General features: G+C 45.8%; 1 protein-coding gene and 1 non-coding gene across 3 annotated transcripts in view; one reads left to right on the top strand and one right to left on the bottom strand.

Moving 5' to 3' along the window:
- Positions 1 to 23212, bottom strand: part of Atp6v0a4 (ATPase H+ transporting V0 subunit a4) — a 77960-nt gene that overhangs the window by 5743 nt on the left and 49005 nt on the right. For both annotated transcript variants that reach the window (XM_055602050.1, XM_055602051.1), the window contains exons 12-18: positions 22674 to 22813; positions 20129 to 20286; positions 16882 to 16975; positions 9987 to 10105; positions 6742 to 6955; positions 2871 to 2972; positions 1377 to 1493 (exon numbers count right to left, since the gene is read on the bottom strand). In XM_055602050.1, the coding sequence (XP_055458025.1) occupies positions 1377 to 1493; positions 2871 to 2972; positions 6742 to 6955; positions 9987 to 10105; positions 16882 to 16975; positions 20129 to 20286; positions 22674 to 22813 (944 nt within the window). The remainder of the gene's footprint in view (positions 1 to 1376; positions 1494 to 2870; positions 2973 to 6741; positions 6956 to 9986; positions 10106 to 16881; positions 16976 to 20128; positions 20287 to 22673; positions 22814 to 23212) is intronic.
- LOC129672651 (U6 spliceosomal RNA) lies at positions 2057 to 2163 on the top strand. The gene has a single exon (XR_008719533.1). It is a non-coding gene; the product is annotated as a U6 spliceosomal RNA (small nuclear RNA).

Below are 23212 nucleotides of genomic sequence, written 5' to 3'. Positions count from 1 at the left end.
TCAAAAAAAATCACTATTGAATAGCATGCTCTATGAGTTGTTCTCCAGATGACCGAATCTGAATGCATTCAAAGAGTTCAGCCACTTCGTGGCTAGCTGGTCTGCAGTGGGAGCAGTTCTAGAGATTCCCAATCCTATACTTGGTATGTCAGTAGATGTGGTACCACAGGGGATGAGGAGATCGTGCCTTTGACCTTGGATTTAGCTAACTCCTGATGATGAGATGAGAACCACATTTGGAGGGAAGAAGGCCAGGTCTGTTTGCCTGGGAAGGGAGACCTGTGCATAGTTATACTCAGAGGGGAAAGGTCTATGAATGGAGATTAAAGTTGTCCAAACAAGATAACCAGCTCATGAGGGAGGTGGTGAAACCTACCTACAAATAGATGGAGAGCAGAAGAACAGGAAAAAAGCCATCCTTGGCAGACTGGGACTTGAATCCCAAACCTTACAGGATGGCTTCTAAAACATCCTAGCAATCCTGACGAGGAGGCAGTATCAATTGCCACTACCATAGGCTACACTCTCTGCACATGGAACCTCATTGGGGAAGTGTCTCATGACTCAGATTTTCCATTAATTATAACTGGCCATCCACTCACTTAATAAAAACCCTTGTTAATAATTAGTCCCACTAATGGAGCCACTCGTAGCTTGTACCCTCCAAGAACCCAGTTCCCTCTCCAGAGTTAGAATAACACTCCAGCTCAAATCTCTGGGCAGGAGTGTGGCTGACTTCAGTGGTCATTTAAAAATGGGCAGCTAAGGTGTTTTCTAGGGAAATGCCCCTACTGGGTGGGGCAGGGAAGGATGAGAGGACATGAATTCACATAGGAACAGAGAAGGGCATAAATGAGGAAATCAGGTCAAGACAGGGCAGGGGCAGAGGACAAAGAAACTGTAGAGCCAGATAGATTAGGTTGGAGAAAAGGGTGGGTACTCAGAAATCCACTTCTTATTTTAATACCTCAAGCTAGATACAAGCTGTGGCACCACAGATGGTACCAGTACCAGGCTCACTAAGAGCTGCTGATGCTTGGGGATGAGACTCTCATCTGAAGGGACTCTCTAGGCTGCTGGACGGATAGACTGGGTGGAACCCACATGCCCATAAAGATAATGGCAGTAGTTGGCCAAATTCACTGTTAACTACCTGTCCTGATCCACTTAGATCTCACCATTCCCTGGGCTTTCTGAAACCTGCTGACTCAAGAGCATCAAGGCTGAGACTGACAGAGGCCTCCAGACCCTCCAGCTCATGCCTGAGATCATTCAGAAAGGACAGTGTCCACAACCTTGTCACTGTAAAGGTTATATCCCAATTCTAGACTCTATGTAAGCTGATTGGAAGCCTTTGGTGCTCTGGTCTCACGTACCTCCTCGTCGTGGTCGCCCTTAGTCCCATGGGCACCTGCAGTCTTCTTAACAGAGGTGCTTGCGTGGCCACCCTCCATGTCATCCACAGTATCCTCATGGATCGTGAAAGAATGCAGCTGTCAGCAAGCAAGGAGAGGAAGACAGCATTGAGCATGGCCTCTGAGTTATTAAAGTATTTACAAAATAAAGGCCCTCATTCAATGCTAGCCATGTGTCTCTCATCTATCATGCTCTGATTATTCAGCTGTCTTGCTACATCATTCTCTTTCTCCAGACCCCACATACATAAAAGTTGAGGTTAACATCCACCTTACATTTTAGAAAAGTAGAATTTAATGCTCCAGCCATTTAAAGCATTTGCAATCTTCACAGTCCACTGTATCTTCTGCACTAACAGAAGAAAGCAGGGAGCCATCCCAGTACAGCTGGACTCCAGTGTGCCCCAGGAGGTAAATCTCCCTAAAGCCTATTTGTTTTAGGTTATGGTGATCCCTGGGTACACCAGGGGCTCAAGGCAGGTGAGACAAAAGAAAGAAATTGATTCAAACTGATAATTAACAGTAGGAGAAAGTTATTTATAAGTTAAAAGTGGTTTGTTTGAATTTGCCTGCTATGGGGGTTTCCTAAGATAGTCTATAGCAACATGGGATAAAATAACCACCTTAAAAAATTTATGAAGGTGCTCGCTTCGGCAGCACATATACTAAAATTGGAACGATACAGAGAAGATTAGCATGGCCCCTGCGCAAGGATGACACGCAAATTCGTGAAGCCTTCCATATTTTTACTCCTGATGGGACCTAACAGACTAGGATCAGAAGGAAGAAAAAGAAACCCTCCCCTACCAGTGGGCTTGGGGAGGGGAGTGTGTGGAGAAGGGAGAGGAAGAGAGAGATTGGAAGGGTAGGAGGGAGGGAACTAGAGGGGGGGATACAAAGTAAATAAAGTATAATTAAAAAGTAAAAAAAAAAAAAACAAAAAAAAATAATTCAGAAAAAAAATTCATGAAGAATAACTTTTAATACCTATTTCAAAAATATGTGCCTCTAATCTTAGCACTAGGGAGGCAGAGACAGGAGGATTGCTTTGAGTTGAGGCTAGCCTGGACTACATAATAAATACCAGACAAGTCAATGCTAAATAGTGAGACTCTTTAAAAAACAAAAAATAAAGTATAAAATCCCCCCATGTCTAAACAATAAAACAAACAGTCTGGATGCTTATAAATCTTCAGTGACACCTAGGTACGACACACACAGCCTGTTCACAGTCTGAAGAACTCAAGACTCACGGTGTTTAGAAAATGGAGGATCGCTGTGCTGGAAGTAAAGGGGCCCCTGTCTATTGAGGGAGACACTCTCGAGGCAAGCCTCACCCCCAAGACTTCCTCAAGGTCTTGCAGGGAAGTCCCCCACTCTGTCCCCACCCAAGACTTTCGTTTCTAGAAGAGCGTGCTATGATCCATTGTGGGCAAACTAAAAGCCAGCGCTTACCTGAGATTTCTGGTGCTTGGCTCTGAGAATAAATGGCTTAATCAGAAGCATCCAGGGCACAGAGACCAATGCTATAATGACAAGGAAAGTTTGGACTTCTTGCTGCAAGATCAAAATGGCAACCAGTCACAAAGATGACCACAGAGTATTCTTCACATGCACATGGGGTTTCTCATGCTCGAGGGACCAAGGCGGGCACTTCAGCAGCCCTCTGAGCCACCTAAAGGGTTCCAACTGTTCACTGTCACACATTCCTAATGTAGACAGAGAAATGACTATCCTGTGGTGCTCTGTGTCCAAGGAAAGATAGAAACCACTTCTGTGTTGCTTACTCTCCATGTAGCACTTGTAATATTCTCACACCACATAGAGCCAGTCTTTAGAGGACATCCTCAAGGGACACATATGAAGACAGCTCTGTGCTTCCCTCATCCTTTAACTCTGCTCCATGGCACAGTTACCCTGGACCCGGAAGAAAATCGGCAGGCGACATGACTCCAAGCACACCTCTGCTGAGACCAAGCCTTGGTCATTTTATACTCAATCAGTAATTACACTTTTCCAGTGTGAGGTAATTATTTGTGCTCCCTCGCTCTCTCATCCTTCCTCCCTTTCTCTCTACTCCCGCCACACCCTCACCTGGCTTTCTGCCTCACGTTCCCCCCATGGGTTGGGATATCCACTACACACTCAGAGCCCAGTTTCTCATGGCTCCTCCTTTGATGGCTGCTGTGACCCAAGAGGAATCCCCAGCTTCCTGTTTCCTTTGAGCCCCCTCCCCTTTTTATACATTCCTCATCCACATTTTCCAGACCTCCCGCCCCCAGATGACATACAAAGCACCTAGTGAGGAGAGTGTATGTGCCTGTACACAAACAGGGCCAGAACAAAGCTGAGTGAAGCCTTAAATGACTACCATGTCTTCTACCATATAACCCTAGACTGAGGTTATGGAAATCCCAAACTGTGTCAACATAATTAATCCTCATAGTTGGCCTTGGGGAAAGCAACCAATTCCCTGCAATGTTTTTGAATACAACAAGAAGTTGGAAAACCACGTACTGCAATGCCTGGCGCCTCTTCCATACTAAGTGAGAGCCAGACCTCTCTACAAGCAGTTGATACTGGAAATACTGGAAATGGTGATTTACATAGCATTTCCATCGCACCGGATGCCAAAGTGATCAGGGAGCAGCTAACGAACGTGGCGGGAGAGCTAGGCACGGTGGCCTTTAACCCCACCACTCGGGAGCAGAGGAAAGTAAACCTCTAAAGCCAATGGCTACAAGAAAGAGCTTGTTACTTGGCTACTCTAGGGCCAGTGTCTACGAGAAAGGGTTTGTTTGGGAAATCCAAATAAATGTTCACTCTGATGCCAGCATGGAATAAATGACCCTTTAAAACACACTCCCTTTGTGCCAGCTCAGGGCTGTCATGTGTGTTTAAGAGTCAGATACAACCCCCACCACCACCACCACCGAGGGAGGAACAGCCTTGCTAGGCCACAGAGGAGGACATTGCAGCCAGTCCTGCAGATACCTGATAAGCTAGGGTCAGATGGAAGGGGGAGGAGGACCTCCCCTAGCAGTGGACTTGGAAAGGGACAGGGAGGAGATGAAGGAGGGAGGGTGGGATTGGGAGGGAATGAGGGAGGGGGCTACGGCTGGATACAAAGTAAATAACCTGTGATTAATATTAAAAAAATAAAAATTAAAAAAAAAAAGAGTCAGACACAAAAGGGCCCTCTGAGGTATGTTTCTTCTCTGATTATTATCTAAAACCAGTTCTCTTGCAAAAGCCTTGTCAGGAAGTAGGTTGTCGTTTTGCTTGCTGCCTCTGGAGGGAAGGGAACACAGCTAGAAGCCAAGAAAAAGGCTCAAAGTCAACTAGGACATCTAATGTAGGCAGTCCCTGGCAGAGGATGCTTCCATGGAAGAGCATGTGTGATCCCAGCCAGAGAACTTGGTCCAGAGGAATCAGGACGGAATTACAAAAACCCGCCCTCTAACTTCATTAGCTAGCTCATCTCTGTGTGAGACCAGGGTAAAAGAATTATGCGTTCTTTTGCATCCAATCCCAAGGAAGCATTTCTAGTTTCAAAAAAAAAAAAAAAAAATACAGTTTATGGGGAGAAGGAACATGCTGGAGGAGGAACAATGAGGAAGGAAGACAAATGGGAGCAAAGTACAATGACACAAGTGTGTGATGATGCCTTGATGAAACTCATGACTTTATATGTTCACCTAAACACTAAGATAACGAACAAATAGTAAGATAAACTCAACCATCGGTCTCTGCAAGTTCCACATATGCACATCCAGCCAATCAAAAACTTTTCTTCTTCCCCCCCAACCCCAAGAAAGGGTTGTTTATCTGTGTAGCCTTGGCTGTCCTGGACTCACTTTGTAGACCAGGCTGGCCTGGAACTCACAGAGATCCGCCTGCCTCTGCCTCCCAAACTGATGGGATCACAGGCGTGTGCTACTGCACTCAGCTCAATAAAAATACCTCATCTGGGGCATGGTGGCACACACCTTCAATCCCAGTACTTAGAAGGCAGAGGCAGGTGGATCTCTGTAAGTTTGAGGGCAGCCTGGTCTACAGAGAGTTCCAGGATTGCACAGAGAAACCCTGTCTCAAAAAAGAAAAAAACAAAAAAACCTCTCCGTACTGAACACATAGAAGACCTTCTTCTAGCCTTTGCATCCCTAGAAAATGGTGTCATGGTGATTTACATAGCATTTCCATTGCACTGGATGCCAAGTGATCCAGGGAGCAGCTAAAGAACTTGGGACTAAAGAGCTGGGCCTGGTGGCCTTTAACCCCACCACTCGGGAGGCAGAGGAAAGTAAATCTCTGTTAGTTCAAGGAACTTACAAAGTGAGTTCCAGGACAGCCATACACAAGAGATTGGAGCATCTGTGGACTGGAGTTTCTACAGGCAGATTTATAGATTGTGTCCTGGAACAATCCCCTGTAGATTCCCAGAGGCAGCTGTTAGGCTGATAAAGAGGCTAAAGAAAATTGGAAAGCTCAGAGTGGGAGTAAAGTCCAACTGTTGGAACATATATCCATTGAAGAACAGAAAATGGTGGTGGTTGGGAGAGGTCTATCTGACATGGGGAACCATGGGGTAGCAAGAGCCCGGCCCACAGTTTTCCAGAAATCCACTATCCTTAGAAACAGAAGAACTTCTGTTCTTGGTTTTCTTTTTATTTTCTTTTGTGTGAACCTCAGCTAGGAGTTAGCTTTTTTAACAAAAGATTTTATTAGTTTGCTTCTTGGTTTGTATTTAGAGAAGAGTTTCACTGTGGATCACTGGCTCTCCTGGAACTCTCTTCACATAGGACCAGTCTGGCCTCAAACTTAGAGATCCATCTGCCTCTGCCTCCCAAATGAGATTTTTAAATCTTTCTCTCTTTTTTTTCACATTTACTTGCTTGTTTATTTTGCATGCATGTGGAGATCAGAGGACGACTTGAAGGACTTGGTTCGCTCCTTCCACCATGTGGGTCCCAGGAATTGAGCTTAGTCATAGAATGGTAGTGAGCACTTACCTGCTGCTGAGCTATCTTGCTAGTCCAAGAGTTTTAAACTAGTGCATTTTACAATTCAAGCCAACCCATCAGAAGTATTAGTTTTTTCCACTTTTCCTAGCCAGTTTCCAACTCCTCAACAATAATGTCCCTTGTGCATTACCCCAGCAGAAAGCACGGGAGACACAAAGCTGTGCCTGTCCCTTGTTTGATGAGAATACAACATTCTTCCCAGACTGCTAAGATGGCTCAATCTTGCAAAGAACTACTCAGACCATGAGAGACGTTTTATGAAATCGAATGGGTCTGAGGAGGTGTTTTCAAGGCAGAGCTACCTGATGGCTGTACAGGGGTGCATTGGAGTCATCGTAGTCAAACAGAAACATGCTGATGAAGTGGATGAGGATGCTGGGAGCCTTCCGGGATGTGTGGGCATCATATCGACACCACTTGAAAATGATCATGAAAACCAGGTAGCCAAACAGACTCAGCATGAAAATCATCTCGGGGATGAACTGCAGAATGATGTTGAGGGGTCTTCGGAAGTAACTAGGGGTGGAAAACACATATAAGAGCGAACATTAATGGACCGTTAGTGCTTTGAGCTTAAGTACTCTCCCCGGGCACACAAGGCTCATTTCCTTCTTGAGCACTGCTGGCAAACAGCTGTGCACCGCTGGCAAGCACAAACATGTATGACAGAAAAGGGAAGAGAAAGGCAGCGCACAGGGAGAGCTTTTACGCAGATTTAGAGAGCCTAAGTCTCTCCAGACGGTACCATCAGGTGATACGGACACAGCTTCCCGCGAAGACTTCACTCCCAAGTCACATTTGTGAAATTAAGCAATAGCAAGACATTTGGAAGCTTTTCTCCTACGCATGTGCTAAGACAGGGATTCCAAATCTATGGCCTGTAGGGTAGGTAGAGCCTGGAAACTACAAATGATTCTAAATATGAGGCTGGGGAGGTGGCTCAGTGGATAGGATCACTTGCTGTTCTTCCAGAGGATGACCCAAGCTTGATTCCCAGCAGTCACATCAGGGGGCTTAACTTCAGGTCCAGGGGTCCATCTTCTGGCACTCCCCCACCCCCCAGATGTAACAGTCACACATATACACACATTTAACTAGGTGGTCCTCACCTTTCTTGATTGGGTTGAAGAAGAACACTAAAAGCGGGGTCTGGTAACACAAGCCTGCAATCGCAGACGCTCCAAAGGCGTTCTAGCACTGCCTGGGCTGCACACTGAGTCACAGGGTGGCCTACACAACTTAATGAGAGCCCGTCTCAAAACTACAACACCGAAAAAGGAAAACCAGGCATCACAGTGTGTCTGTAATCCCAGAACTAGGGAAATGGAAGCAGGAGGATCAGGAAATCAAGACTATCCTTAGATACCAAGTTCAAAGTCAGCCTGTGCTACATGAGACCCTACCTTTAAATAATGGGGGGCTGCAGCTGTAGCTCACTAGTGGAACACTTGCCTAGTGTGGTGGTTTGAATGGCTCCCGTAGATTCATATATTTGCATTCTCAGTCTCCAGTTGGACTGTTTGAGAAGAATTAGAAGGATTAGGAGGTGTGGCCTTGTGGAGAAAGTATGTCCTCAGGTGGCTTTGAGGTTTCAAAACTCAGCACCACTCTGTCTCTCTCCCTCTGTCTCTATCTCTCTGTGTCTCTGTCTGTCTCTCTCTCTGCCCACTGCCTGTGGATCGGGATACAAAACTCTCAGCTGCTGCTCCAGCTACATGCCTGCCTACCACAATGCTTTCCACCATGACGACGATGTACTAACCCTCTGAAACTGTAAGCCAGCCTCAAATTAAATGCTAAGGGTTTCCAAGGTCATACTGCCGCTTCACAGCAACAGAACAGTGCCCAAGACACCTATCCTGTGTGAGGCCCTATGTTCAATTCCTAATGCCTCAAGAGAAGAAAAAAAGAGTATTTTATGGTCCTGAAATTTTGTAAATTCTCTCAAGACACAATGCCATGATAGAAGGTTCAGAGCCTTCTGCTCTAAGACAGAGCCTTACAGGCGAAGAGGAGCTCTAGTCACAGCACCTGCAGCACTCCAGGTAGTGGCCACCCATCTTCTACATCCCTGGGTGAAAGGGTGACAGAGGTGGAACCTGTGTGAGCTCTGCTCCTATGATTCATGGTCTTAAGCCATTGCGATTAGAGTTGTTCATGTTCCTGTAACCTAACTAATTCTGGTCATATATTCCCATTCTCTTCCCCTCTCTCTCCTTTCTTTCCTTCCTTTCTTTTTTAGACAAGATCTCCCATAGCCCAGACTGGCCTTAAACTTGCTGTGTAGCTAAACCTGGAGGATCTGACTTCCCTGCCTCCACCCAAGAGCTGCAATTACAAGTGTGCCCCACCGTCATACCCATTTTGTGCAGTGTTAGACACTGAACCTAGGACTTCCAGCATGCTACACTCTCCCTGGCCCCATCCTATTAGTTCACCACGATAATAGTCCCCCATCCTATCTGCCCCCTGTCCCGCATCCATCCTATCTGTCCCCTCCCCCATCCTATCTGCCCCCTGTCCCCCATCCTATCTGCCCCTGTCCCCCATCCTATCTGCCCCCTGTCCCGCATCCTATTAGTTCACCACGATAACAGTCCCCCATCCTATTTGCCCCCTGTCCCACATCCTATTTGTTCACCATGATAACTTAATGAGACCCCGTCTCAAAACTAAAACAGTGAAAAAGGAAAACCAGGCATCATAGTAATGTCAGGCATTGAGCTTATAGTCACATTCATTGGGAGCTAATGGGGAGACTTCAACTGACTGATTACAAACTCTCCACCACTTCTGTGGGCCCCGACGTCCTGCCTATCCTAAGTAGCAAGTGGGATTTCTGTGGTACCTACAATCAGGCACACTGAATGAGCATATATTATGCTATCCAATAAGTTTACCATCAATAAGTTTAGAAGCTTTCAAGTCAAGGATGTTGACAGAAGGAAAGGAACAGAGTGCCAACATGAACGGGCAAGAGAAAAAGAGGCTGCCACCAGCCGGGAGAAAGGATCTCCAGCAGCACCTTGGCCAGAATTCATACAAGTCCTCCCTGGCCCATTGGGTAGAGAATGAGCTGGAACTATACCAACATTTCCTTTCAGGTAGGGGGAAAACAAGGTGCTGTGAGCTCCCCAGCCCCATGCTGAACCCCCAGGCATTTCCTGGGAGAAAAACACGTTTGCATCAATAGACTGCATGGCAGAAACAGAGGTGCTCCTGATTCTGACCAACCAGCCTGTCTCAGCTCAAGCCAGACCCACAGGGAAGCTACCTCCCAGATGAGGCTTATTTGTAGCTCTGCCTCTCCTCCTCATCAGTGCCATTTGATGAGCACTCAGAGGGTGAATCAAGAAATTCACATGTAGAGTGGAAGATGGCTCATCAATAAAGAATCCTTGTGTTCTTGTAGAGGACCCAAGTTTGGTTCCTAGAACCTATGTTAGGCAGCTTACAACTACCAGGGAACCCATGAGCCTGCACTCACATGCACATACCACACTCAAACACACACACAATTTTAAATATTTTTAAAGAAGAAACTCACATGTGATTGAAGAGACTGAGAATAACACCAAAAATCATATGAATAATCCCCAGGACGACTGACATCTTCATCTTATAGGAGTTTAAAAATGTGAGTTTGTTTGCAGCCAGGTTCCAAATCTGTATAAGAAACATGACAAGAAAGACATGAGGCAGAATTGGGGAGATCTGAAGGAGTTGGGACAACAACACAAGCCCTAAGATTGTCTGGGGACGATGACACTGAATTCAGAAAAGGGGAAAGGACAAGACGGTTATAACTCTAGCTGTGCTGACAGTGTTAGAAACATAGGTACCACTGATCAGATATCCCAGTGCTTGGAGGAAAACCAGAGATTAAGGACTACTGAGGTGGCCCATTGAGTAAGCATGGCTGAGCCCAGCTACCTACCTGTGCTGATTAGTTTTTGTCCAATTGACAAACTGGAGTCACCTGTTGCCTCCATCAGAGATTGGCCTGTGAGCCGTTTCCTTGCTTGGTGATTTATGTGGGAGTCCAGGCCACTGTGGGTGGTTCCATCCCTAGGTAGGTGGTCTTGGGTTGTATATGGAAGCAACTAAGCTATGAGGCGCTCCATAGCCTCTGCTTCAGTTTCTGCCTTAGCTTCCCCTCAATAATGGACAAGTGACCTGGGAAGTTAATAAACAATTTCCCCTCCAAGTTGTTTGTGGTCATGGTGTTTAAAATCACAGCAACAGGAAGCAAACTGAAACACAACCAGAATTCTATCCCTGGAAGTCATGCAAAAGTAGAAGGAGAGAACCAACAAAGTTGTCATCCAACCTCCACATGTATGCTAGGGCATGCATGCCTCCCCTCAGAAATTCTACATACATACACATATACCATACATACATACAAAAAAGCAAAAGACATATGAAAATTGAAAGATATTCTGAAATACTATGGAGAATCTCAAACTTGCCTCAGTTCCTTTACTAATGGTCTGCAGAATGTTGACGTAAGAATGGATCTCAACTCCTTTTTAGTAACATCCCATTTTGCTTTGAGTCCCTGGAATACCTCATATAGCAAGACATTTTCCAGAACCTTAAGCCATCAGGGTCTCACTGTGCATATGTTTCCTCCTTGCCACAGAAAGCTCACTAAACCCGTGATCTGTATTCCCATCCCAAGGCCATGCTTCTACCCTTGACCTCACATGAAATTCAAGCACCTCCTCACTTCCATCACAAACAACTTCCTACTCCAAACTGCTTTCCTTCTCAGAGACTGCACTCGTTACTTTTCTGTTGTTGTAAAGAAACACTGTGACCAAGGTAACTTATTGAAGGGTTTATTTTGACTTACAGTTCCAGAGGGTTAAGAGTCCATCATGGCAGAGAAGCATGGTAGCATGCCCTCAAGACCTGGTTACTCCCCGGATATACCTATCCTTGTTGTGTAAACCTGCCTAAGACATACCTGATTGGTTGACTAAACAGCCTATACCTAGGCAAGGCAGAATGGGGTAGGCGTGGCTAAGGTTTCCCAAGAGAATGTGAGGAAGACAGATGGAGAGAGCGGAGGAAGGAGGACACCTCACTGGGTTAGCATGGAGAAGAAATCACGTGGGCCAAGAGGAAAGACTCCTCTTGGAGTCTTGGCCAAGAGAGGCATGAAAAGGTCCAGGTGAAGAATACAAGCAAGTACCTTGGGATTATGGATGGGAATCTTAGGAATGATTAAGGCTGATGGCATTGGATGAGGGCTGGGAGATGGATGGTGAGGTTATTGAGATAGTGTAGGTAGAAATATCTGCCCACCCCAAGGTAATAAGGCAATTATAAAATCTAACAGGTGTCTGTGTCTTATTATTTGTGATGGAAGGTTAAATACTACCACCACAATAATTGTAGAGCTAGTAATAAATAATATATAGCCCAACACTCTTTATTTATACAACATAGTACAGAAACTCTGGACTACTTCGCTGTTTTTGTTTTGGTCCTCTTTTTAAAATTACTTTTCTGTTAATCGAAAGGCTGGAGAGATGGCTCGGTGGTTAAGAGATGGAGAGGTGGTTAAGAGCACTGGCTTCTGGCCTCTTTGGGCAAGTTAACAGTCAAAGCAATTGGTTTGTGTCATTATACTTTGTTCTACTGCATTCCCCTTTGCCTGTGTCTTCCCCAGGGACACTAGTTCCCTCTAGGTCTGGTTCTCTTCCTTCTCCCCAAACAGTTCTCATTTCTGCTTTTATGTCACTCAGATTCCATTACTATCTGTCCTGGTTAGGTTTTCTCAGCTTGACACAAACTAGAGTCATTTGAGAAGAGAACATGAGCTGAGAAAATGTGGCCACTAACTTGGCCAGTTGGAATTTCCCTGATTAATGAATGATATCTGAGGATCCAGCCCAGCAAGCCAGCTGGGGCAGGTGGTCCTGCATAGTGTAAGAAGTCTGGCTGAGGGCTGTAGAGATGGCTCAGATATTCAGAGCACTGGCTGCTCTTCCACAGGTCCCAAGTTCATTTCCCAGCACCCACATGGTGGCTCACAACCATCTATAATGAGATTGGTGTCCTCTTCTGGCCTGTAGGTGTACATGCAGGCAGAACACTATACATAATAAATGAATCTAAAAAGAGTGAATGAATGAATGAATGAATGAATGAATGAATGAATGAATGAGAGAAAAGAAAGACAGAAATCTGGCTGAGCAAGCCATGAGGAACAAGGCAATAAGCAGTATCCATCCGTGTGGCTTCTGCTTCAGCTCCTGCCTCCAGGTTCCTGCCCTGACTTCTAGTAGACTGTGATGTGGAAGTGTGAGCCAAATTAACCCTTTCCTCTCTAAGTTGCATCTGGTCACGGTGTTTTATCATAGCAATAGAAAGCAAGCTAAGACACCCTCTCTTTTTTTCCCCACCCCCCTTAAGATCTCTTTTCAGGATTCTCCTGAGAGTCCCATCCCCCATCACCACCTCCAGGCTTTAAATACAGGCTTTGAAGGAGAGAAAACAAGCAGCACTGGTATTTCTGAAGTAGGCGTATTTAGCCTGACACAGTAACTTCCAGTTTCATGCATTTTCCTGCAAATGTCAGGATTTCATTTTTCTTTAAAGGTGAATAAGATCCTATTGTGTACATGTGCTACATTTTCCTTATCCATTCATGTGTTGATGGACATCGAGGCAAGTTCCATTTCCTGGCTGTTGGAGAGAGAAGCAGTGAATGCCAATGGGCAAGTGTCTCTGTGGTGTAGCCAAGGGTGGGCCAGCTGGGCCGTACAGTTCTGTTTTCAGGTTTCTGAGGGGCCCCCATACTGACTTCTGTGACGGCCACATGTGCTTACACCCCCACCCATGGTGCATAGAGGCACCTTTGCCCCCACACCCTCCCCAGCATTTGTCGCCCCACCCTAGCTTCTAAGTGTAAAGTTCTCCATCCTTGCTGAATCTGAGGAGCAGAAATGGACAGATGGGGTTTGCTGACAGCTGGGTGTGGGCTGTGCAGGAAGAGAAGGTAGGAACAATGGGATTCAAAGCAAAGGAAAGTCACCAGACCCTGACATTTCCTCCTTGCCTGTTTCCTGGCTATGACATCCTGACCAATGAGAAAGCCTTCCGCTCTGCAAAGATAACAACACATGGTGTTGGAGAGAAGGCCCCACAAAGAGTCCAGGACAGCCAAGGCTAAACAGAGAAACCCTGTCTCAAAACAAAACAAAACACAAATATTAACAACTCATGTTTGTCTTCTACACTTTGCAGTTTACAAGCTGGCTTTCAAAATTTTTACCTGTTTTGTTAAAACTTACAATGCAACTGGGACTGAACAGTAGGTCTGAAAATCCCCATGCAATGCTTTCTGCTATATTTGGAGTGAGGGGAGAAGAACCTAGGGGAACTGGATATGATGAGTGCATGAGGGAAGCAACTGAGGGGAAGGCTTTTGGAGAACCACTGTGGGGCCCATGCTGGTCACCCTCAGTCACTGAAGCTGGAACTGACCACTCAGGCACTGTCCCACACAGCTGAGAATGACAATGACTCTGGAAACAACCCAGGTGTCCCTCAGTTGAGGAATGGACACAGAAATTGTGGTACATTTACACAATGGAATACTATTCAGCAATTAAAAACAAGGAAATCATGAAATTTGCAGACAAATGGTGGGATCTAGAAAAGATCATCCTGAGTGAACTATCGCAGAAGCAGAAAGACACACATGGTATATACTCACTTATAAGTGGATATTAGACCTATAAGATAGGGTGAAATCTGTACACCTAAAGAAGCTAAGCAAGAAGGAGGACCCTGGGTAAGATGCTCAATCCTTATCCAGAAAGGCAAACAGGAAGGGCATCAGAAGAGGGAGAAAACAGGAAACAGGACAGGAGGAGCCTACAGAGGGCCTCTGAAAGACTCTACCCAGCAGAGTATGGAAGCAGATGCTGAGACTCATAGCCAAACTTTGGGCATAGTGCAGGGAATCTTATGAAAGAAGGGGGAGATGAAAGACCTAGAGGAGAAAGGAGTTCCACAAGGAGAGTAACAGAACCAAAAAATCTGGGCCCAGGGGTCTTTTCTAAGACTGATACTCCAACCAAGGACCATGCATGGAGATAACCTAGAACCCCTGCACAGATTTAGCCCATGGCAGCTCAGTGTCCAAGTTCCTATCTCTGACAGGAACTTAGTGGCTGGCTCTTTGATCATCTCCCCCTGAGGGGGGAGGCAGCCTTACCAGGCCACAGAGGAAGACATTGCAACCAGTCCTGATGAAACCTGATAGGCTTGGGTCAGAGGGAAGGGATGGAGGACCTCCCCTGTCAGTGGACTTGGGGAGGGGCAAGGGAGAAGAAGAAGGAGGGAGAGTGTGTCTGGGAGGGGATGAGGGAGAGGGCTACAGCTGGAATGCAAAGTGAATGAATTGTACTTAATTTAAAAAATTAATTTTTTAAAAAGTATCCTCCAAAAACTAAAACTAAAAATAATCGAGTCTATGGTTGATTGGGAGCACAACACTGCCACCTAGTGGCAGCATGCACCAGCTGTATATGAATGAAAGTGTTTCCATTCACAACTCAGATATATTTTCTCCCTACTCAGAGATCTCACAGTGTAAAGGTTTTGGAAAATGCCGCATCTAATTGATTGAGAGATACAACAAACAAATAAGTAAAATGGAACATATCTTAGAAATCCACAGGAGTCTGGGTGAGATCTCAGTCAGTCTGTGAAGTGTCTGCCATGCAAACACTTCTCCGAACTCAAGCAAAAGTGTGTGGTGGTAGGCGCTTTTAGTCCCACTGCTGGGGAGCCTAAGACAGGTTTCCTGGGGCTCACCAGCCAGCCACCCTAGCTTACTCGGCAAACTTCAGGTCTCTGAGAAACCTTGACTCAAAAAAACAAGGTAGCTGCTTCTGAGGATGACACCCAAGTTTGATCTCTGGCCTGCAGAAAAGGTAAAGTCATACTTCACCGTGCAAAATGTTACCCACTGCAAAGAAATACCACAGTAGAGGGCCTGGTCAGGATATCAAGAAACTTATTTAATATATATGCTTTCTAGGCCATAAAATAGAGAGAGAGAGAGAGACTTCAGGTATTTTTTTTTTTTTTTTGAGGCAGAATGTCTCATTGGCCAAGCAGGCTAGACCGGGTAGCTAGCAAGCTCCAGTGATCCACCTGTCACCACATGATGGTTGGGATTCCAAGAACATACCATTATGCCTAGATTTTGTTTTGCTGTATTCTTTGAGATAGGGTCTAAACTAAGTGGACCAGGCTGGCCTCAAATTCATAAAAAAAATCTCCTGCTTCAGCCTCTGAGTATTGTGATTAACGGTATGTACCGTCATGCCTGTCCATATCTGGCTTTTGACATGAAGGTTTTGGAGCCCAAACTCAGGTCCTCCTGCTTGTAACACCAAGCACCTCGTCAGCTGAGCTGCCTCTCTCGGCTCCAATGCCTTTAAAAAGTGCATTATTAGCCAGCAACAGATAGCTGATGGAGAAGGAAGCAGGCAGGAAACTATACAGAAAGTGAGAGCTCAAGGCAGTTCATCTACTGAACACAGCTCTGCCTGTCACACAAATCTCTGAATTTATCTCATCTCATCTTTAGTTGTTCCTTGTCTATTCAGAGATCTCAATAACACACTGTGGAGGAATTCTATTCCAACAACATGGCTGCTTTGGCATGAAATCACATCCACATGCCAAAGACCTTCTAGGTCTTTGTTATGGAATGGCACACCTTCAATCCCTCTGGCTAGAATACAGACACACCCTCACTACACACCTTTATCCCAAACAATGAAGGTAAAGTTAGTTTGTAGAAGGAAGCACCGTGTTTTGAAAGTGATGTCTAATTGAGAGGCAGACAAAATGGCAGATCAGAAAAACTTGACAGAATAGGATATGCCCAACTCTTACAAGGACAGAGGAAAGGGGGGCGACTTAAAGGCAGCACAGAGAGATAGGGGAGGAGGCAGTTTTATTGGGAAAGTTTTACAGAGACAGGTTGAAGAGAGAACAAGCTAGACATGGGTAAAAGACAGAAGAAGCCAGAGAATGAGAAGGAGCCAGATGATTAGAACAGATTTCTAGAGTTAGTTTGAGGCCAAACAGATCAATTCAGTGAGAAACTGAGAGAAGCCAGTTTTGAATCATTCAGCTTGGAGAGGAGGTTAAGCCAGAACAGCTGAGTTGAACCAGCTAGCCAGAGTTCAGAAAGAACTAGAAAGGGTGAGTTTATTCAGCAGTAAGTCTCAGAGGCCGAAAACATTCTAGGCCTAGGTTAGATTGAATGGAGGCTAGAAGCTTCCAAGACTAGGCCTAGGATAGCAGACAGAAGGAAGCCTCAGAGACACAATTCTGTCAGGAGAATTAAAAATACATTTACACATTATCCATAACTGACATTTCACCCCAAAGGGCATTCTTACCGGATCAATCCCAAATGGGTAAGGATTTCCAGAATACACTCCTGGGATGGCTGGGTCCAGCTGCAAATATGGACTCTTTTCTACTACGTGAGCACTAAAAAGATAAAGCAGGGAGACAAAAGTAATATAAAACAATCATTCTGGTGCTGAAACACTACAGTATCATTAGCCATGAGCTTGCAAGACAATCAAAGCCCAGAAGCTGGCAAGATGGAAGTTTTGCTCACTCAGTGGCTCCATATTTGGTGACAGAGTAGCTACCATGTATCAGGTACTGTCCTGAGCCCTAACACTTCTGAAAGTACCCTCTAGGCAACACAGGTTCACAGCCCAAGTTTCCAAAGAGCCGTAGCCCTGACTAGAGTGCAGTCAGGAAAACTAGAAGTTTTAACATATCCACAAAGAAGGTGGGGAGGGTTGAGGGAAACAGAGAGTAAGGAGAGATGGTTAGGACAGGATAGCATCATGAGGTCTCCCAGAGGACACCTGCGCTGGTCCTGAAGGACAGATAGACTTTTTTGTTTTGTTTTGTTTTGTTTTGTTTTGTTTTTCAAGATAGGGTTTCTCTGTGTAGCCTGGCTGTCCTGAAACTCTCTGTAGACCAGGCTGGCCTTGAACTCACAGAGATCTGCTTGCCTCTGCCTCACAAGTGATGAGATTAAATATGTTTGCCACCATGCCCTGCTCAGATGGACTTTTTACAGAGAGACCTTGATCTCTGTAAAACTCAAGCACATACACACACACAAAGAAAGGGGGAAAAAAAGAAAAATTTTAGATGTGAAACTTGGTCAGGCTGCCCAGTGAACATCAAGGTGTGTCTGCTTTGCCCCTGCCCACCCCCCCCCCAGTGCCCAGGCTACAAATATGTGCTGCCATGCTCAGCTTTTGAGTGGATGCTGGAGAGCTGAATTCGGTCCCGATGTTAGTGCAGCAGTCACTTTATCAGGTGAGAAATGTCCCCCGCCCCCCCCCCCCCCCTTTTCAAGCCTCTAGAGGAAGCTCCGGGAATGTGTTTGAAATAAAGAAGACTGACCGCTGTGACTAGGCGCCCACCCTCCATGCTGAATCACTGTGCCATGATCTCAGACAGGGGCTTGGGACACCAGGAAGCCTGCTTAGGACACTAGTGTGCTGCCTTCCTTACTGGGCCATACCTCCAACCCCAGTAAACACGGGCTTACTGCGGGTAGTCTCCAGAGGAAAGACACTGCCAAGTGTCGGAGGAAGCAGGCCCAGGACCCAGGACCCAGGCTCTGCCTGGTGACCAAACTCAGCTTGAGTGCTCTTCACCTCTGGTGAAGGAGGACTCCAGCTTTCCTCAGCCTCACTGAGAGCAAGGTTCTCCTTACGCCAGCTGGGGCATGCGGTGGAGCCCCTATCCACCCTGGATTCAGGGTGTCAGAAGAGTCTGAAGAAGGGAACATTTGCAGGCACACTCTACCTATGAATGCAGAGCAAGCCCGTTCATTCATGGTCCAGGGAGAATGAAATTTCACGTAGTTATGGGAAATCATGCAGATTTAATATATTTGAAAGCTAAGTTCTAGGCGCCTCTTCAGATGCCTAGTAATGGGGTGGAGTGCATAAAGGCAGCAGCCATCCATCTTCAGATTTAGCCTTCATTTTTCCTTATTACTTTAGCGCTGCCATCTTCTACACCAAGAACTTGGGCCTTCCAGAGAAACCAAATGAGATCCATCAGAACCTCCACAAATCAAGCTAAAACTTGTCACCATCTGGGCTGGGGATGGAGTCAGTGGTGGTCCACTTGCTTGTACAAGGACCTGATTTCAGTCCTCTTTCTAAAGCAAAACTCCTTCCATTCTCTCCAGAGAGCCTTCTAGCAAACAAAGTGCCCTACAGAAAGTTCCCCAGAGCTAATCTCCTCAAGTGAGTCTGCTTTCTCTCTCTCTCTCTCTCTCTCCCCCCCCGTACGTGTGTGTGTGTGTGTGTGTGAGTGTGTGTGTGTGTGTGTGTCCTCTACAGACTTGAGTGAAAAGTAAAACCCTTGCATTTCCTCAAATAGAAGTGTCAGAGGCTAGTCACAGTGAGGCACAGCTTTAATCCCAACACCTGTGAGGCAGAGGCAGGTGGATCTCTAAACGTTCAAGGCCAGGAGAGTGAGACCCTGTCTCAAAAACAGAAGAAAGGAAGGAAAGAATAAACAAATGAATGAACAAACAGAGAAAAAAATAAAGGTGGGGGGAATGTTCTAGTACTTGGTGATGGGGGAAGGAGGCAGGACCGAACCCAAGGCTGTAACCCCATTGTTTCTCTCATACTCTGAACGTCCTCACCCAGATCCACAACCCTAGCTTGTTGTACTTCAGTCTGCTTAGCTGCTAAAACAGTCGTGGAAAGTACATGGGATATGCCGACTGTGGAGTCTAAGTCCCGCTAGCTTCCAGCTAGTTTCGCCCACCCTCCACTCACCCTTCTGACTGCCAGCCACAAGCAAATCCAGGAAGCTGCCAATGCAAACTCTCACTCTCCTCTTTGCTCCAATATTGAACTCCAGCTTTTTCTGGGAAGCCTAAGGAGCACCCCTGCTGCATGGGGTGGGGCCTGGGACTCTGGATGCTGAGGAGCTGTATACTCCAGCACCTGGGCCAGCCTTTTTAAAGCAAAGTCTTCTCTGCTAAATTCCTGGCTGGCAATGCCACCCTCCATCTCCACACAAGAGCACGGCACATTGCCATCCTCACCCCATTCTCTGTGAGGCTTCTACAGCTCCTCCTGGGATGCTCAGGTTCCAAGTGCTGGACCGCCTGCTTTTACAATAGTGCCTGCTGCCCAGCATACATTCACCTGAGCAGAAATTTTGCAAGCTATCTCTCTGCGTTACAATGACCAGCTTAGTGGCTGCGGAACTGGTCCCAGTCATGCACACAATTGGTAAAACTGGATTACTGGGGCCGAAGAGCTGGCTTAGCAGTTAAAAGTACTTGCTGCTCTTGCAAAAGCCCCAAGTTCAATTCCCAGCAACCAAACGGCAGCTCAGAAAACCTATCTATAACAGCAGTTCCAGGACCTCCAATGCCTTCTGACCTCAGCTACACCCACACATGGTACACACACATACACGCAGGTAAAACATCCATACATGTAAATTACTCATAAAAAAAATCTCTTTTAGAAAGTGGATTATTGGATGAAATTTCAGGGCAAAGCTGTGGATGACAGCCAGGAGTCACTGAGGTCTTTGGGTGGCCCGCAAGCACACCCCGGCAGGCTACAAACTTACTTCCATGTGCCGTTTCTGAACATGGGCTGGACACTCCAAGAGGAGCCAAAGATGTTAAAAGATTTGGAGAAGCAGTCGTTGTAGATCAAGCCGGTGTAGATGGAGAAGATGCCCATTAGCAGGATCAGGTAGCGCCCATTGAAGAAGGTGTTCCAGATCTGGCCCAGGAAAACAGAAAGGGAAACAGAGTGTCAGGGGCTCTGAAGTGATGTAGGAGGGAAGAGTGACACGGATATCTCCAGCATCAGCAGTGTCGGGAGAGAAGGCACGATCAAGGCAGACATCATATCTCCATACGCCTGGGCCTATGTGGGTCAGATAATCCCTGGCCTGTATTCACTGTGCAAACAAAAACTGAGCCTCGTGTTCTCTTTTTAGAAGAATGGATGGGCTTGCACACGACTAAGGAAGGGACTGGAAATTGGCAAGCTGTGGTCTCCAGCACCTCCAGGACACAAGCCCTGAGCTGGCCTCTGCCCCACCTTCTCAGGTAAGATCTATTTCACTTGGGGCTTTGTCTTCACAGAGCTGGCTTCTGTCTGCCACATCTGCTTCAGAAAGCAGTTTCCTGGGACACTGGATGTGGGCATCACTCATTCTAAGACCTGCTGACATGTTGCTTTGCAACTTTGAATATCTTCCATGGAAAATGGCATCTGTTAAACTTGTCATGGAAGAATGAATTGGTCACAAGGCTGACCTTGCTTATGATTAACTCACAATGACATCATGGCATTCGCTCTTACCAATCCAGCCTGTTCCAAAGGACTGCGGCCATTCTTATAGTCTGGAACATAGCTAAGGGCATGTTTCCACTCTATCAAATGTATTACCATGACCACATCCACCATTAACTGACCAGCAGATAAACTGTAACCAGTACAGGCACCCAGGGGCTTCTATCTTCACCATACCATGGAAGCCAGCCCATGCCAAAGGCAGAGAGACTCCAAGTGAGCTGTGAAGTTCCAAAACCTGGGACTCTTTGGGGTTTCTTATATTTATGGTTGTGAGCCTAGCCTCTAACAGCTGAGCCATCTCTCCAGCCTTCCTTCGGATTTCTTAAAGGTTCTGCCATGAACAAATATTCATAGTGTTTTATGATAGGTTTTAAAGGAAGCTACAAATAATGTATAGTTCTTGATGGCAATTTTTGAAAATTAAGTATTTGCAGATAAACACAAACACACAAAATAGACATATATTCAAAAGCATTCATCATGATCTTTTTCTAGGTGGTTGAACTATAGTCTGACCTAATATCTACAATTAATATCTATAATCAGAGTAAAGCAAGTTGTTTTAAAAATTAACAGGGGGCCTAGATTTAATCCTAGTACTCCTGAGGCAGAAGTAAGCAGAGCTCTGTGAGTTTGAGACCAGCTTGGTTTATATAGTGAGATCCTGTCTCTAATATAATAATAATAATAATAATAATAATAATAATAATAATAATAGGCTGGAGAAATGGCTCAGAGGTTAAGAACCTTGGCTATTCTTCCAAAGGTCTTGAGTTCTATTCCCAGCAACCACATGGTGGCTCATAACCATCTATAATGTGATCTGGCGCACTCTTCCAGTGAGCAGGCATACATACAGGAGAATGCTGTATAAATATAAATAAATAAATCTTTAAGTAATAATATTAATAATAATAATAATGGGGCTGGAGGTATAACCTAGTGGTAGAACCCTTGCTTAGCACACACAAGGCCCTGGTTTATTCCCCAGGACACCCAAACATCAGCAAAAATCAATGCTTTGCTTGTCTAGCATTCAACATAAACCTGGCATAGCAACGCATGCCTGCAATCCCAGATCTCCAGAGGCGGAGACAGGAGGCTCAGAAGTGAAATGTCATCCTTGGCTACACACTGAGTTTGAAGCCAGGTTGGGATATATAAAATTCTGCCTAAAAAAAAAAAAAAAAAAACCAAACAAACAAAAATAAGTGAGCCAAAACCCGATATCTCATAATGCCACAGTGGGGGGAAAAAGGTGAACTTACCACATCAAGACACGCAAAGAAACCACCTTGGTTAAGGGTTTTATGTTGAATTGGGCTATTTTATGTTATTCCTTAGAGTGATAACCACATACATGTCATTAAAAAGATTGATTCTTACAGTTATTCCTTATGTATGTGTGTCTGTATGAGTGTATGCCACATGTATGCAGGTGCCTGAGGCAGTCGAGAGAGGGCGCTGGGCCCCCTGGAGCAAGAGTTATGGGTGGTTGTGGGCCGCCCAACATGGATGCTGGGAACCACACTCAGATCTTCTGCAGGAGTGGTTGGCACTAATTGCTGAGGTGTCTCTCTAGCCCCTCATGTTGTTTGTTTGTTTGTTTGTTTGTCTGTCTGTTTGTTTGTTCGTTTGTTCGATACAGGGTCTCACTATTTTAGTCTAGCTGTCCTGGAACTTACTATGTAGACCAGACTAGGCTCAAAGAATTCACAGAGATCTTCCTGCGTGAGTCACCATGACCAACTCCTCACATACACATCTTAACCATTTCCCTCCTGGAACATTTGCTGACCACCCACCTCATTGGTGCTCTTTTGAGCCAGCAGTTGCCGCTCATTCAGAACCATCCACAGGGCTGCCATTAGCATCACCATTCCGTGACCACAATCTCCAAACATCACAGCGAAGAGGAAGGGGAAGGTGATGACGGTGTAGGGAGCTGTAGGGGTGACATTCACAGCAGCTGAGACCCCTGAACTAAGATTTCTATAGGGGTCCCCCACTTGCCGGCAAGTTTACACAGTCCTTCCTGATTGTCTCTCCTCCTCCATCTTCACACCATGCCAGCTTGGCTCCCATATGCCTGAGCTAATCCACGAGCACAGATTCTCCTTTCTTGGTTTATGTAAGCACTAAGTCTTACACAAGCGACTCAAGTTTCCCACAGTCACAAAGTTTGACGACTTGTATAATGGTTGATTTTGACTGCTTGCTGAGCTGGATTCCTGATAAGATTGAGATCCTGAGGGCTCTGACCTAACCACCAAATTAATCCCTTGATGGATTCCTGGCTGATGGCATCGGAAGGGGGTGAAGGGTAGAGCATGGAGTCTCAGAC

This window comes from Psammomys obesus, unplaced genomic scaffold (assembly GCF_907164565.1).
Source record: "Psammomys obesus unplaced genomic scaffold, mPsaObe1.curated_primary_1811, whole genome shotgun sequence".
NCBI classification, from domain to species: domain Eukaryota; kingdom Metazoa; phylum Chordata; class Mammalia; order Rodentia; family Muridae; genus Psammomys; species Psammomys obesus.
This window is presented reverse-complemented; position numbering and strand designations above follow the sequence as displayed.